The following is a 17,098-nucleotide window of genomic DNA, read 5'->3' as shown; positions in this document are numbered from 1 at the left end:
AACTCAAGTCCTTTTGTTCACCTGACCTAGAATTCCCCACAATCAAATGCCGACCGTATTATCTTCCAAGAGAACTCCCCTCGGTTATAGTCACAGCCGTGTATATCCCATCGCAATCAGATACCAAGACGGCCATTAAGGAACTTCATGGACTTTATGCAAACTGGAAACCATATATCCTGAGGCTGCATTTATTGTAGCTGGGGATTTTAACAAAGCTGATTTGAGAACAAGGCTACCTATATCAGCATATCGATTGCAGTACACGAGCGAGGAACATGCTCGACTATTGCTACTCTAACTTCTGCGATGCATACAAGGCCCTCCACCGCCCTCCTTTTGGTAAATCTGACCATGACTCCATGTTGTTGCTCCCCTCCTATAGGCAGAAACTAAAACAGGAAGCGTCGTGCGTAGGTCTATCCAATGCTGGTCTGACCAATCGGATTCCAAGCTTCAAGATTGCTTCAATCACGTGGACTGGGACATGTTCTGGGTAGCCCAGAGAACAACATTGACGTATACGCTGACTCGGTGAGCGAGACTGTATAGGAGATGTTGTACCCACTGGGACTATTAAAACCTTCCCTAACCAGAAACTGTGGATTGATGGCAGCATTCAAGCAAAACTGAAAGCATGTACCACCACATTTAACCATAGCAAGGTGGCTGGGAATATGGTTGTATATTCCCTCCATAAGTCAATCAGGCAAAACGTCTGTACAGAGACAAAGTGGAGTTGCAATTCAACGTCTCAGACATGTAGCGGGGTCTACTGACATTTACGGATTACAAAAAAAAAAACAGCCCCGTCGCGGACATTGACGTCTTGCTTCCAGACAAATGAAACCATTTCTTTGCACGCTTTGAGGACAATACAGTGCCACTGACGCGGCCCGCTACCAAAGACTGTGGCCTTTCCTTCTCCATGGCCGAAATGAGTAAACCATTTAAACATGTTAACACTCGCAAGGCTGCCGGACCAGACGGCATCCCTAACCACGTCCTCAGAGCATGCGCAGACCAGCTGGCTGGTGTGTTTACGGACATATTCAATCAATCCCTATCCCAGTCTGCTGTCCCCACATGCTTCAAGATGGCCACCGTAGTTCCTGTTCCCAAGAAAACCAAGGTAACTGAACTAAATGACTATCGCCCCGTAGCACTCACTTCTGTCGTCATGAAGTGCTTTGAGAGACTAGTCAAGGATCATATCACCTCCGCCCTACATGTCACCCTAGACCCACTTCAATTTGCTTACAGCCTCAATAGGTCCACAGACGATGCAATCGCCATCACACTGCACACTGCCCTATCCCATCTGGACAAGAGGAATGACTATGTAAGAATGCTGTTCATTGACTACAGCTCATCACTCAACACCATAGTACCCTCCAAACTCATCATTAAGCTTTAGTCCCTGGGTCTTGACCCCGCCCTGTGCAACTGGGTCCTGGACTTCCTGACGGGCCGCCCCCAGGTGGTGAAGGTAGGAAACAACATCTCCACTCCACTGATCCTCAACATTTGGGCCCCACAAGGGTGCGTTCTCAACCCCCTCCTGTACTCCCTGTTCACTCATGACTGCGTGGCCATGCACACCTTCAACTCAATCATCAAGTTTTCAGATGACACAACAGTGGTAGGCTTGATTAACAACATCGACGAGACAGCCTACAGGGAGGAGTTGAGGGCCCTTGGAGTGTGGTGTCAGGAAAATAACCTCTCACTCAATGTCAGCAAAACAAAATAGATGATCGTGGACTTCAGGAAGCAGCAGAGGGAGAACCCCCATCCACATCGACAGGACAGCAATGGAGAAGGTGGAAAGTTTTAAGTTCCTCGGTGTACATATTACCGACAAACTGAAATGATGTGGTGAAGAAGGTGCAACAACATCTCTTCAACCTCAGGAGGCTGGAACTTTTTTGCTTGTCACCGAAAACCCTTACTAACTTTTACAGGTGCACAATCGAGAGCATCCTGTTGGGCTGTATCACCGCCAACTGTAACTGCACCACCCACAACCACAAGGCTCTCCAGAGGGTGGTGCGGTCTGCACAACACATCAAGGGGCTAAACTACCTGACTTCCAGGACACCTACAACCCTCGATGTCACAGGAAGGCAAAAAAGATCATCAAGGACAATAACCACCTGAGCCACTGCCTGTTCACCCCACTTCCATCCAGAAGGTGAGGTCAGTATAGGTGCATCAAAGCTGGGTCAAAGAGATTGAAAAACAGCTTCCATCTCAAGGACATCGTATTGTTAAACAGCCATCACTAGCACAGAGAGGCGGCTGCCTACCTACAGACTTGAAATCATTGGCCATTTTAATAAAGGAACACTCACTTTACTCCTACCCCTACAGAACATTCTGTTAAAATTCGCGCAACATTTCAGCGCCCTGCTGCTCATGCCAGGAATATAGTATATGCATAGAGTATGTGGATAGAAAACACTCAGACATTTATAAAACTGGTTAAATCACGGCTGTGACTATAACAGAACGTGCGTTTCATCAAAAGCACAGAAAAATCTGATCACTGAAAATGGAATATATATCCATCCGACACTTCAACCCATTGATAAAGGCGAACCACAATAAATGGCAACACCTACAGCTTCCATACGATGTCAACAGTCTTTTCATTTGCCTAGGCTTTGTTTCTTGGTCAAACAAAGAAGAGACAAGCCATTTGTTCAAGTCTCCGACCGGATATTTTGGTTGAGATTTACCGGACATTATTTCCAGACGGACAGCTAAAGAATATACTTCGCCTCGTGATCAATTTGATCGCTTATGGTTTACATACCTAAAGTTGCATTACAAAAGTATTTCGAAGTGTTTTGTGAAAGTTTATGTCAACTTTTTAATTTAAAAAAATTACTACGTTATAAGAGCTATTTTTTCCGTTTATCACACAGTCTTCATAGATCGATATCTAGGCTAATATGGACCGATTTAATCGAAAAAAAAGACCCAATAGTGATTATGTGCCAACAAAGAAGATGGTCAAAGGTAATGAATCTTTATATTTTATTTGTGCGGTTTGTGTAGTGACTATGCTAATTATTTTGTTTACGTCCCCTGCAGGTCTTTTGGGGTGTTACATGCTATGCTTCTCATGCTTTCGCCAAAAAGCTTTTTAAAAATCTGACTCGTTTGGATTCCTAACAGTGTAGCTTTAATTCAAACCCTGCATGTGTATTTTAATGAGCGTTTGAGTTTTAACTAGTACTATTAGCAGCGAGCACATTTGCATTTCCAGATGTCTAGATGGGACGCCTGCGTGTCAGGTAGGAGCAAGAGGTTAAAGAATGTTTACATATCTCGCATTACTTATCTCATATGTCCGCTCTACAGTGAGCTCTGTCTCGTCGAGGGGGAGAGCGGGAAGTCGGCTGTTTTATGGCGGTCGTCAAATACGCTGCCTCTATGCTCTGTAGTGTTCGAGTTTGGAATGTAAACTATGGAACACAGAGAGACACTGGACATCAAAAGTTTGAATAATTAAACAATATTTGTATTTTGAGAATGTGGGAATGGTCCGTGGGTAATTAAAGAACAATCATGTCGAAGTTGTTTTATTTTGTGACATCAGAAAGCAGTAGGACAAGATAACAGTATCTCTGGAAGTGTACATTTCTCAGTTATTCGTTTTCTATCTGAATGTTGTATAAAATGAATGAGTAAATATGAAACTATTTGTGAAAAGATGTAATGTGATGCTAGTGTCATGTACTTCTAGAAGTAGTGGGTGGAGGGGTCAGGCGCAGAGAGCAGGGTAGTTGATATGTGGAATGTTTATTCCCAAAACCACAGTGTCGGTCAACGCCACACACACAGGCGCAATAAGGTTCAAGAACAAAATACTTCCACAGAAATCACACACATCAAATAACAGAAAACAAGCCCGCACAAAAGCCGGCGGGCCTACCTTGTTTAAATAGCCCAAAACCAAAACCTAAACAAGAAACAGGTGCAACTAATCAGACAAAACTAAATGAAACAGAAAAGGGGATCAGTGGCAGCTAGTAGGCCGGCGACGACAACCACCGAGCGCCGCCCGAACAGGAAGAGGCACCATCTTCGGCGGGATTCGTGACAGTTAGCCTTCTAAATGAGAAAATTGTTCTTCATATAAAGGTTTTAACCAAGTCAGTGGCCACTCCCACGTGACCAGACATCACATTAGGCATCCTGGAACCGCCCCTTCTTCCACAGAGTATAAAACCCACCTCCGAAAAAAGTTACATTAGATCAGTAAACATGAAGCGGTGGCTACATGTTGAAATGGTTGGCAACTGTGCCAAAGGACAAGACCAGAGAATGTGGAGATCATTCCCACGTTGAAATGGTGAAGAAATATACAAACGAAAGAACAATTATTCAGACAACCGCTGTTTTAACACTTCAGTCTGGTAAACGCATCTGATCTAAGAACATTTCCGAATGGTAGTCTGAATTATCCATTCTAACAACATACGTCTTTGATCTCCATGACTATCCAGCAGACGGACCGGCAACCGCAGAGAGGGACAACAAAGGCAGACACTTGTAAATATGTAAATTGCAATTTATTTTTGAATAAATTCATGTTTATAGTATTAGCAATTTCTATGAGTGTAGTAATCCTCCATAAGTTTCCCGCTCTTGAGCGGTCCCCACCCCTTTCCTTTGTCTACCAAGCTGTCATATCGGTTTCCTCAGCTAGGGACTTTTTCTTTGTATCATGTTGTAACCAATGTGTGTGTGTTTATGTAATTCTGTGATTTATTTTAAGTTAGTTAGTAAATAAATAATTAAGCCAATTTGTATGTCGTCGATTCGTGATTCTATGCTATGGTTCGTGCAGATATCCAAGGGTTTGCGACGTTCAGTAATGAGACTGATGAGGTAATATTCATTAATAAGCGACTGTTTTGATAAGATATGAAAATATCGGAAGAGTTATATTCAGGAAATTGAAACTCTATAAACAACATGTTCCCGTAGTGCCCCGACTTCCTAGTTAATTAAAGATACATGATTAGTTAAATCGTGTAATTAAATTACACATAGAGAATTGATTTGATATTATATAGTCTTCACATTTAATGATAGTCAACAACACGACACTGCTGATGCACAACCAAATTTTCTAAATTGCACCTTATGCACTATTATTCTAACTCTCAACAGTAAGTTGAGACCCCGAATGTATATAAATATACAGTACCAATCAAAGGTTTGGACACACCTACTCATTCAAGGGTTTTTCTTTACTTTTACTATTTTCTACATTGTAGAATTTGAGTGAAGACATCAAAACTATGAAATAACACATATGGAATCATGTAGTAACCAAAAAAGTGATTCTTCAAAGTAGCCAGCTGCCTTGATGACAGCTTTGCACACTCTTGGCATTCTCTCAACCAGCTTCATGAGGTAGTCACCTGGAATGCTGAAACTGGCTCTCATGAGGACCACCACAGCAAAGGAAGACCCAGAGTTACCTCTGCTGCAAAGGATAAATTCATTAGAGTTAACTGCACCTCTGATTGTAGCCCAAATAAATGCTTCACTGAGTTCCAGTAACATACACATCTCAACATCAACTGTTCATAGGAGACTGCGTGAATCAGGCCTTCATGGTCGATTTGCTGCAAAGAAACCACTACTAGAGGACACCCATAATTAGAAGAGACTTGCTTGGGCCAAGAAATACGAGCAATGGACATTAGACCGGTGGAAATCTGTCCTTTGGTCTGATGAGTTCAAATTTGAGATTTTTGGTTCCAACCGCCATGTATTCGTGAGATGCTGAGTAGGTGAATGGATGATCTACACATCTGTGGTTCCCACCGTGAAGCATGGAGGATGAGGTGTGATGGTGTGGGGGTGCTTTGCTGTTGACACTGTCAGTGATTTATTTAGAATTCAAGGCACACAACCAGCATGGATACCACAGCATTCTGCAGCAATACGCCATCCCATTGGGTTTACGCTTAGTGAGACTATCATTTGTTTTTCAACAGGACAATGACCCAACACACACCTCACAGGCTGTGTAAGGGCTATTTGACCAAGAAGGAGGAGAGCGATGAAGTGCTGCATCAGATGACCTGGCCTATATAAATATATAAAATAATAATGGTATTATGATTTGTTTAACACTTCTTTGGTTACTACATGATTCCCTACGTGTTATTTCATAGTTTTGATGTCTTCACTACTATTCTACAATGTAGAAAATAGTAAAAATAAAGAATAACTTTTGAATGTGTACTGTAGGTTTGTCCAAACTTTTGACGTGTACTGTAGATGTTTTTATTTTCTAACCCGTAAAACCTGATCAGAACCCAGACAAAGAGCTGTTCTCTGAGCCCCTGCCAGAGTCATTGACCACAGCCTATTGTCTGCAGTTCGGCCCCAGTGTAAAATTCATGAGGATCTACAAGAGGGCGTTTGGCCAAGACCACCGAGTGGCCAAGCACAAGCTCCATTGGAGGTCAACAAAGCTCTTTGTGGACTTTGATGCCACCTATAACATTGAAAACATGAATGCCCTCAACAGCTACATGGAGGTATATTTGAACCTCTACCCGGAGGTGAAGCCTTGGGAGGAGGAAGATCTTCAAGAGGTGGAGCCTCTGGGGAAGGAGTCTCTGTAGGTGAAGGCTCTGGAGTTGGAGAAGGAGGTGGTGGAGAAGGTAGTGGATAAGGACATGGAGGTGGAGAAGGAGGTGAAGAAGGATGTGAAGGAGGTTGAGAAGTAGGTGAAGGTGGAGAAGGATGTGCAGGAGTTTGAGAAGTAGGTGGAGAAGGAGGTGGAGATGGAAAAGGATGTGGAGGAGGTTGAGAAGTAGGTGGAGAAGTAGGTGGAGGTTGAGAAAGAGGTTGAGAAAGAGGTGGAGGGGAAAAGCACGTGGAGAAGGATGTGGAGGAGGTTGAGAAGCAGGTGGAGAAGGATGTGGAGGAGGTTGAGAAGCAGGTGGAGAAGGAGGTGGAGGTTGAGAAAGAGATAGAGGTGGAGAAGCAGGTGGAGAAGGATGTGGGGGAGGTTGAGAAGCAGGTGGAGAAGGATGTGGAGGTTGAGAAGCAGGTGGAGAAGGATGTGGAGGAGGTTGAGAAGCAGGTGGAGAAGGAGGTGGAGACTGAGAAAGAGATAGAGGTGGAGAAGCAGGTAGAGAAGGATGTGGAGGAGGTTGGGAAGTAGGTGGAGAAGGACGCAGAGGTTGAGAAGCAGGTGGAGAAAGAGATGGAGATTGAGAAAGAGAGAGAGGTGGAGAAGCAGGTAGAGAAGGATGTGGAGGAGGTTGGGAAGTAGGTGGAGAAGGATGTGGAGGAGGTTGAGAAGCAGGTGGAGAAGGAGGTGGAGGTTGAGAAAGAGATAGAGGTGGAGAAGCAGGTAGAGAAGGATGTGGAGGAGGTTGGGAAGTAGGTGGAGAAGGACGTGGAGGTTGAGAAGCAGGTGGAGAAGGAGGTGGAGGTTGAGAAAGAGATAGAGGTGGAGAAGCAGGTAGAGAAGGATGTGGAGGAGGTTGGGAAGTAGGTGAAGAAGGATGTGGAGGAGGTTGGGAAGCAGGTGGAGAAGGACGTGGAGGTTGAGAAGCAGGTGGTGAAGAAATAAGAATCACCGAGCTACAATTCTTAAAATATTAAATCCAAAAGTATCATTATCATCATTTACTATGGATGTCTGGTGTGTTCATGATAGATGTGTGTTGTTTAGTTATTTTTAACACAGATCTTTTCTTTCTGTCTGTCTGTCTGTCCACCCGAAGACAAAAAGAAAACAAAGTGCATCAGGTTTTTCAGGTCCAGGACCAGCTCTTCCAACCTCCCCAAGGATGACAGAGCCCCACCTGAGCTGCCTGCATCTCTCACACACACAGAGCAAAACATTAGATATATTTGCATGAAGCAATACTTGCAATGAAAAAAAATTGAATTGCTTGGAAAATATGAACATTGTGTCCTTGAGCTTTTTTACATGAATATAATCTGACTATTATTACAATTCATGTGTACCAATACAGTACATTGAACTTTATTGCACCGATGAATTCATTATAATGACGGTGCCATAATATAAACAGTATTTGTAAAAAGTGTCTATAGGGCATTCATAACAAGCTTACATAGGTCCTTTCTAACACAAGGTGTTTCCCAAGTAATACTCCTCTGTAGACAGAAAGTGAAAGATTGTTCAAAAAAGAGTGAGAGAGTCTTTATCTGTGTTATGGAGCAGTCAGCAGGGCCAGGCAGTAGTCAGCAGCACCATTATCTGTTGTCAAACAGGGGCCTCTCTGGGCCCCCATGCACACTGATAAACACAGCCTAGCACATAATCACCTACTAGACACACAGGTCTTCTCAGAACCACATGTCCCAGAGGTGTGTGTGTGCTGCTCAATGTGTGTGTAGCAGTTTTAGTAGTGGGGGAGGGGAGTTTGAGTTGTTTCATGAAGCTGAATGAAGAGGCCAATGTCAGTATGATATTCTGCTTGCACTGTACGCCATAACATGTCAGTATGATATTCTGCTTGCACTGTACGCCATAACATGTCAGTATGATATTCTGCTTGCACTGTACGCCATAACATGTCAGTATGATATTCTGCTTGCACTGTACGCCATAACATGTCAGTATGATATTCTGCTTGCACTGTACGCCATAACATGTCAGTATGATATTCTGCTTGCACTGTACGCCATAACATGTCAGTATGATATTCTGCTTGCACTGTACGCCATAACATGTCAGTATGATATTCTGCTTGCACTGTACGCCATAACATGTCAGTATGATATTCTGCTTGCACTGTACGCCATAACATGTCAGTATGATAACTGCAACTGTACGCCATAACATGTCAGTATGATATTCTGCCTGCACTGTACACCATAACATGTCAGTATGATATTCTGCTTGCACTGTACGCCATAACATGTCAGTATGATATTCTGCTTGCACTGTACGCCATAACATGTCAGTATGATATTCTGCTTGCACTGTACGCCATAACATGTCAGTATGATATTCTGCTTGCACTGTACGCCATAACATGTCAGTATGATATTCTGCTTGCACTGTACGCCATAACATGTCAGAGAAACAACAACTCCAATACACTTGAAATGACATTTTCAGTGGTTTTGTGCAAAACGAAGTCCATAACATTCATTAGCTAGAATTACATCTGTTTGTTGTTCTTTTTCAATTCTCTTTCTCTTTGGAGTTGTTTTGCTGGCCATAGATTTCTGCTCAGGATCAAAAAAACAGGGAGGTGGCAGGGGGAGATACAACTGTTCATTCACTCTTTCTCCTGATTAAGAAGAGAGGACTGGAGCAGGAAATGGAGTTGGCATAGAACACACACACACACGCACACGCACGCACACGAACACACGAACACACACACACACACACACACACACACACACACACACACACACACACACACACACACACACACACACACACACACACACACACACACACACACACACACACACACACACACACACACACACACACACACACACACACACACACACACACACACACACACACACACACACTTATGTCCCACCCCCCAACGGTCATCGGAAGATACATGAACGGAGAAGATTTGAAGTCACGTTCACAACCGAGAGAGAAAGAGGGGGGGATACGGTAGACGGGTAGAATGGAGAGACGACAACTGTAAAAGAAAGTAGGCTACTTGGCAGATCAAACTGGACAACAGACAGGTGTAACTGTTTTCAGGATGACTGGTTACTTACAGTTTGCAAGAGTCTAACCATTGTGAGATGGTCATGTAAAAGAAAAGACAAACCTCACATTACTGTCACCACTGTAACCTGTGTGAAGTTTAACTCGAACTGGTCAGATGGCTGGGACACAAGCTGCTGTGCTTCCATCCTTCAGCTCCTTCTCAAACTTTGTTCACTCTGAGGACAATATGAAGGTACGTATTCCACTTGTTACTTTTATTTGGTTTCTACATTTTGCTGAAACAATTAAAAGTGTTGTCACTTGTATATCTTTGTTTTAAGAGGGTGAGTCTTGGGGCTAACAGCAGAGTGTCTAAACGCCACCAACATTTCTTTGAACAAAATGTTTTGACTCGCAATGAAGAGGCCCTTTGAGCACAGCCTCATATCCCCAACACATTTAATACAATATGTGTATTTTGATTTAAGATCTGTCCAAATATCAAATGTATTTTATTTGGAAAGGTATTACAAAACTAGGATTTAATTATAAAATAGTTATTTTAATTTGTTAGTGGGTGTTGTTGCGTTATCTCCATATTTATGTGAAGTTAGTAAGTGAGGCTCGATATGAACTGATGTTTTTGTACTGTCGCACAAGGAGTGGAAATTTGAGGATGGCGCTCTCAGTCTGGACTCTCAAACCAAGAGGACGTCACCTGGCAACACCAGTGACCAGCAGCCAGTTCTTCCTCACCTGGACGATGAAAGTGAAACCTCATGGGACATGGAGTTCTTGTTGTCTGACTGGAGCAGCCCGTCACCTGACCTGAACCCCTCTCTGGACTACAACACTCAGCATCTTCTTCAACCGGACCAAACTGGACTCGACCATGATGGAGGAGGGGTGTTGACGGACCAAATAAGTCCAGACAGGCTTCATACAGGCAGCAGTAGCCTGATGGTTGAGCTGCTCACCCCCTTAGAGACCATTGGTTCAGGCATACCAGAACTTTACAACCAACAGGTTCGGTCATCATCATCATTATCATCATTCCCCATTCAACCAAACGTGGACCAGTATGGTTTCAACCCCGGAAGCAACCAGGAGGGACATGGCAGAGATAGAGCCACTGCTGTCCTCACTAAGTCCAAATCATGGGACTTTGGAATGGGACACTACTACCCCCAACAACACACTTCCATGGTGACGTTTCAAGATGGCAGATTCCTCCAAGCCCCTGTCTCCATGACAACCTCTATGACCTCTGAATTTCGAACCCACCACTACAGCTTCCTCCAAAACTACCCCCACCACCTGGGTCTATACCGCAGCCAGAGGGACTACAACCTCCATGGCCACCACCACCAACAAGCCTCCTCCAACCACTTCCCCTACTCCCAGCACCAGCAGCCCCACCTAGCTATCACCTCCTCAGGGGTTCCCCATGGTGGCTTGGAGGGGAAGAACGGCCGCAGGACTGTGGCGAAGAAGAGAGCTGCTCTACACAGCTGTGAATACTCAGGTTGTAGTAAGACCTATACCAAGAGCTCCCACCTCAAGGCTCACCTCCGCACACACACAGGTAAGAAAACATCAATTAAAATACATTACATGGGTAAGAATGCATCAATTATAATACATTACACAGATAAGAATACAGAGATTAGAATACATTACACAGATAAGAATACAGAGATTAGAATACATTACACAGATAAGAATACAGAGATTAGAATACATTACACAGATAAGAATACAGAGATTAGAATACATTACACAGATAAGAATACAGAGATTAGAATACATTACACAGATAAGAATACAGAGATTAGAATACATTACACAGATAAGAATACAGAGATTAGAATACATTACACAGATAAGAATACAGAGATTAGAATACATTACACAGATAAGAATACAGAGATTAGAATACATTACACAGATAAGAATACAGAGATTAGAATACATTACACAGATGAGATTAGAATACATTACACAGGTAAGAATAAAGAGATTAGAATACATTACACAGGTAAGAATAAAGAGATTAGAATACATTACACAGGTAAGAATACAGAAATTAGAATACATTACACAGGTAAGAATAAAGAGATTAGAATACATTACACAGGTAAGAATAAAGAGATTAGAATACATTACACAGGTGAGATTAGAATACATTACACAGGTAAGAATACAGAAATTAGAATACATTACACAGGTAAGAATAAAGAGATTAGAATACATTACACAGGTAAGAATACAGAGATTAGAATACATTACACAGATAAGAATACAGAGATTAGAATACATTACGCAGATAAGAATACAGAGATTAGAATACATTACACAGATAAAAATACAGAGATTAGAATACATTACACAGATAATACAGAGATTAGAATACATTACACAGATAAGAATACAGAGATTAGAATACATTACACAGATAAGAATACAGAGATTAGAATACATTACACAGGTGAGATTAGAATACATTACACAGGTAAGAATACAGAGATTAGAATACATTACACAGATAAGAATACAGAGATTAGAATACATTACACAGATAAGAATACAGAGATTAGAATACATTACGCAGATAAGAATACAGAGATTAGAATACATTACACAGATAAAAATACAGAGATTAGAATACATTACACAGGTGAGATTAGAATATATTACACAGATAAGAATACAGAGATTAGAATACATTACACAGGTGAGATTAGAATACATTACACAGATAAAAATACAGAGATTAGAATACATTACACAGGTGAGATTAGAATACATTACACAGATAAGAATACAGAGATTAGAATACATTACACAGGTGAGATTAGAATACATTACACAGGTAAGAATACAGAGATTAGAATACATTACACAGATAAGAATACAGAGATTAGAATACATTACGCAGATAAGAATACAGAGATTAGAATACATTACACAGATAAGAATACAGAGATTAGAATACATTACACAGGTAAAAAATAAAGAGATTAGAATACATTACACAGGTGAGATTAGAATACATTACACAGGTAAAAAATAAAGAGATTAGAATACATTACACAGGTGAGATTAGAACACATTACACAGGTAAGAATACAGAAATTAGAATACATTACACAGGTAAAAAATAAAGAGATTAGAATACATTACACAGGTGAGATTAGAATACATTACACAGGTAAGAATACAGAAATTAGAATACATTACACAGGTAAAAAATAAAGAGATTAGAATACATTACACAGGTGAGATTAGAATACATTACACAGGTGAGATTAGAATACATTACACAGGTGAGATTAGAATACATTACACAGGTAAGAATACAGAGATTAGAATACATTACACAGGTAAGAATAAAGAGATTAGAATACATTACACAGGTGAGATTAGAATACATTACACAGATAAAAAATAAAGAGATTAGAATACATTACACAGGTGAGATTAGAATACATTACACAGAAAAGAATAAAGAGATTAGAATACATTACACAGGTAATAATAAAGAGATTAGAATACATTACACAGGTAAAAAATAAAGAGATTAGAATACATTACACAGGTGAGATTAGAATACATTACACAGGTAAGAATACAGAGATTAGAATACATTACACAGGTGAGATTAGAATACATTACACAGAAAAGAATAAAGAGATTAGAATACATTACACAGGTAATAATAAAGAGATTAGAATACATTACACAGGTAAAAAATAAAGAGATTAGAATACATTACACAGGTGAGATTAGAATACATTACACAGAAAAGAATAAAGAGATTACATTACACAGGTAATAATAAAGAGATTACATTACACAGATAAGAATAAAGAGATTACATTACACAGGTGAGATTAGAATATATTACACAGGTAATAATAAAGAGATTACATTACACAGGTGAGATTAGAATATATTACACAGGTAATAATAAAGAGATTACATTACACAGGTAATAATAAAGAGATTACATTACACAGATAAGAATAAAGAGATTACATTACACAGGTGAGATTAGAATATATTACACAGGTAATAATAAAGAGATTACATTACACAGGTGAGATTAGAATATATTACACAGGTAATAATAAAGAGATTACATTACACAGGTAATAATAAAGAGATTACATTACACAGATAAGAATAAAGAGATTACATTACACAGGTGAGATTAGAATATATTACACAGGTAATAATAAAGAGATTACATTACACAGGTGAGATTAGAATATATTACACAGGTAATAATAAAGAGATTACATTACACAGGTAAGAATACAGAGATTAGAACACATTACACAGGTAAGAATACAGATATAAGAATACATTACTCAGATATTGAGGCATTAATGCATATTCTAGGGATTAGAATACATTATGGATAATAGGCAGAACTGCATGATGGACAATTTCATATGGATGAATAATGATTCATGGTTTTCAGTAGTAATGGCTATTGAATAGAAAAAGTTTAAACGATCCTTGGGAAGTCCCAACTCTGATGTCAACCCATTGAAGTTGAAATGTAAAACAGTTAAGGAAAGGGTTTAGGTAAGGGTTAAGGTTGGGTTAAGGTTGGGTTAGGGTTAGGTAATGGTTAAGGTTGGGTTAGGGTTAGGGTTAGGTAAGGGTTAAGGTTGGGTTAGGGTTAGGTAAGGGTTAAGGTTGGGTTAGGGTTAAGTAAGGGTTAAGGTTGGGTTAGGGTTAGGTAAGGGTTAAGGGTTAAGGTTGGGTTAGGGTTAGGTAAGGGTTAAGGTTGGGTTAGGGTTAGGTAAGGGTTAAGGTTGGGTTAGGGTTAGGTAAGGGTTAAGGTTGGGTTAGGGTTAGGTAATGGTTAGGTAAGGGTTAAGGTTGGGTTAGGGTTAGGTAATGGTTAGGTAAGGGTTAAGGTTGGGTTAGGGTTAGGTAATGGTTAGGTAAGGGTTAAGGTTGGGTTAGGGTTAGGTAAGGGTTAAGGTTGGGTTAGGGTTAGGTAAGGGTTAAGGTTGGGTTAGGGTTAGGTAAGGGTTAAGGTTGGGTTAGGGTTAGGTAATGGTTAAGGTTGGGTTAGGGTTAAGGTTGGGTTAGGGTTAGGTAAGGGTTAGGTAAGGGTTAAGGTTGGGTTAGGGTTAGGTAAGGGTTAAAGTTGGGTTAGGGTTAGGTAAGGGTTAAGGTTGGGTTAGGTAATGGTTAGGTAATGGTTAGGTAAGGGTTAAGGTTGGGTTAGGGTTAGGTAATGGTTAGGTAAGGGTTAAGGTTGGGTTAGGGTTAGGTAATGGTTAGGTAAGGGTTAAGGTTGGGTTAGGGTTAGGTAATGGTTAGGTAAGGGTTAAGGTTGGGTTAGGGTTAGGTAATGGTTAGGTAAGGGTTAAGGTTGGGTTAGGGTTAGGTAATGGTTAGGTAAGGGTTAAGGTTGGGTTAGGGTTAGGTAATGGTTAGGTAAGGGTTAAGGTTGGGTTAGGGTTAGGTTAAGGATAGGGGTTAGGTATGGACGTCCCAAGGATCTTTGATTGCATTAACCCTATTGAACAGAATACAATTTACACTATGAATGATCAACACATTGGATCAACAATGTGCTTTTGTGTGCTATTGATTCCATAGGGGAGAAACCATACCACTGTACGTGGGAGGGCTGTGGGTGGAAGTTTGCCCGTTCGGACGAGTTGACCCGTCACTACCGTAAACACACGGGTCAGAAACCCTACGTGTGTCTGCAGTGTCAGAGAGCCTTCTCCCGCTCAGACCACCTGGCCCTGCACATGAAGAGACACACATGATGAGAGGAGTGGAGGATGGGTATGACTGGGGCCGTGTGAGATCATACACACTAATATGTGTGTACCTGTCTACACACACTCTCATTCTGGTTCTCATTTTCTCTCTCTCTCTCTCTCTCTCTCTCTCTCTCTCTCTCTCTCTCTCTCTCTCTCTCTCTCTCTCTCTCTCTCTCTCTCTCTCGTCTCCTATCTCCATCTCTCTTTCTCTCACTCGCACACTAATCTAATCAACACACACGCGGTGCACACGCAACTACTAGGTAGAGTAGGGTTATCATGGATGAAGAGGAGGCGTCACTACTCAAAGATATACAGTGGACACACACACGTTGTCCACACACTATAAACAGCTAAAGTAACGAAGAGTCTTACAGTTACAGACTGACTTAACACTAAAAATAAACATTTACATTTCAGTCATTTAGGAGACGTTCTTATCCAGAGCAACTTACAATAAGAGTTAGGTGGAACAATCACATATCACAGTCATAGTAAGTTCTCTTTTTCTCAATAAAGTAGTTATCAGCAATGTCAGAGATAGAAAGGCGGGGGTGGAGTCAAGAGCAAGTGTTGGTTCAGGATTTTGGGATTTCTTTAATGTTTCTTTGAGGGGGGGGGACTCGAGGTGAGGAGGGGGATTATTTAAAATAGTCTTTGAAGTTTGAAGAGGTAGGGTTTCAGATGTTTTCTGAAGATGGTTCCACCATTGGGGTGTTAGGACAGAGAAGAGCTTTGACTGGGCTGAGAAGGAGCTGCCCTCCTGTAGGGGTGGGAGGGCCAAGAGACCAGAGGTGGCAGAACAGAGTACTCGGGTTGGGGTGTAGGGTTTGAGCATAGCCTGAAGGTAGGGAGGGGCAGTTCCTCTTGCTGGTCTTGTAGTGGAGACATCCAGTGGAATGCAGTCTGAAAACTAGGTTAGAACATTAGCATCCAAAATGTACACAAAGTTCAAAGGTCAATACAGGCTGTGTCACAGGGGACTGTCATTCTGGCTGAAACATTGTATAAGGAACTTCATACAAATATGGGTTGTTTGCAAAATCCAACACTATATTTATGGATCTTAATATTTCCTGTAAATTATCTAAAGATTTTTTTTTTTTATTAAGGCTAAGATGTTTCTTGAATTAAGGTTAAGATTTGGTTAAGAGATCAACTTTTCATGTGGTAAAAGTTACTAGTTTCTTAATTTCATGGAGACAGATCACGTCAACTGAACCACATTGAAAATACACCAAGCAGATCAATTTTGTATAATTTCCAATTGAATAAATGTATTTATTTGCAAGGCTTTTCATATTAATATAATTCATAACTTCATACTTTTTATATCACTTTGGTCATTGAGTGCTTTAAACTTTTCTCAGAAGTTTTATTTGTATCATTTGCTTATTTTAATCTCACTGGATGATTGAATTGTTTCTAATTTCTAAGTAAAATGTAAGTTAATTCAATAAATGTGTACACTTACGACTGAAGCGCCAATGTATAATTTAACCACTAGATGTCTCTGTTCTATAGGGATATTATGAAGTGATACATTTTTTGGCTTTTTAGTCATTTAACAGACACTTATCCAGAGCAACTT

General features: G+C 40.8%; 1 protein-coding gene and 1 long non-coding RNA gene across 16 annotated transcripts; both read left to right on the top strand.

The window, feature by feature from the left end:
• Window positions 1-4,332: 4,332 nt before the first annotated feature.
• On the top strand, window positions 4,333-7,882 carry LOC127932697 (uncharacterized). The gene is made up of 3 exons (XR_008146364.1): window positions 4,333-4,571; window positions 6,563-6,698; window positions 7,773-7,882. It is a non-coding gene; the product is annotated as an uncharacterized LOC127932697 (long non-coding RNA).
• A 1,669-nt stretch (window positions 7,883-9,551) lies between these two features.
• LOC118379144 (Kruppel-like factor 1) lies at window positions 9,552-14,271 on the top strand. Of its 15 annotated transcripts, none has more exons than XR_008144876.1 (8): window positions 9,552-9,962; window positions 10,370-11,813; window positions 12,165-12,221; window positions 12,288-12,386; window positions 12,615-12,713; window positions 12,897-13,011; window positions 13,274-13,364; window positions 13,455-13,513. XR_008144876.1 is itself a non-coding variant. In XM_052527894.1 (6 exons), exons 1-6 carry the CDS (start codon window positions 9,885-9,887, stop codon window positions 13,970-13,972), a joined length of 1,866 nt encoding a protein of 621 aa, XP_052383854.1. In that variant the 5' UTR covers window positions 9,552-9,884; the 3' UTR covers window positions 13,973-14,271. The 15 variants fall into 15 exon arrangements, 11 of the variants coding, with proteins under 11 accessions (XP_052383854.1, XP_052383852.1, XP_052383851.1 ...); XR_008144875.1 differs by having other exon boundaries at window positions 12,255-12,386; XR_008144877.1 differs by lacking the exon at window positions 12,288-12,386 and having other exon boundaries at window positions 9,553-9,962.
• The last annotated feature ends 2,827 nt before the right edge of the window (window positions 14,272-17,098 follow it).

Source organism: Oncorhynchus keta, chromosome 10 (genome assembly GCF_023373465.1).
Source record: "Oncorhynchus keta strain PuntledgeMale-10-30-2019 chromosome 10, Oket_V2, whole genome shotgun sequence".
NCBI lineage: Eukaryota > Metazoa > Chordata > Actinopteri > Salmoniformes > Salmonidae > Oncorhynchus > Oncorhynchus keta.
The sequence above is the reverse complement of the archived record's forward strand: the minus strand, read 5'-3'. Positions and strand labels throughout refer to the sequence as shown.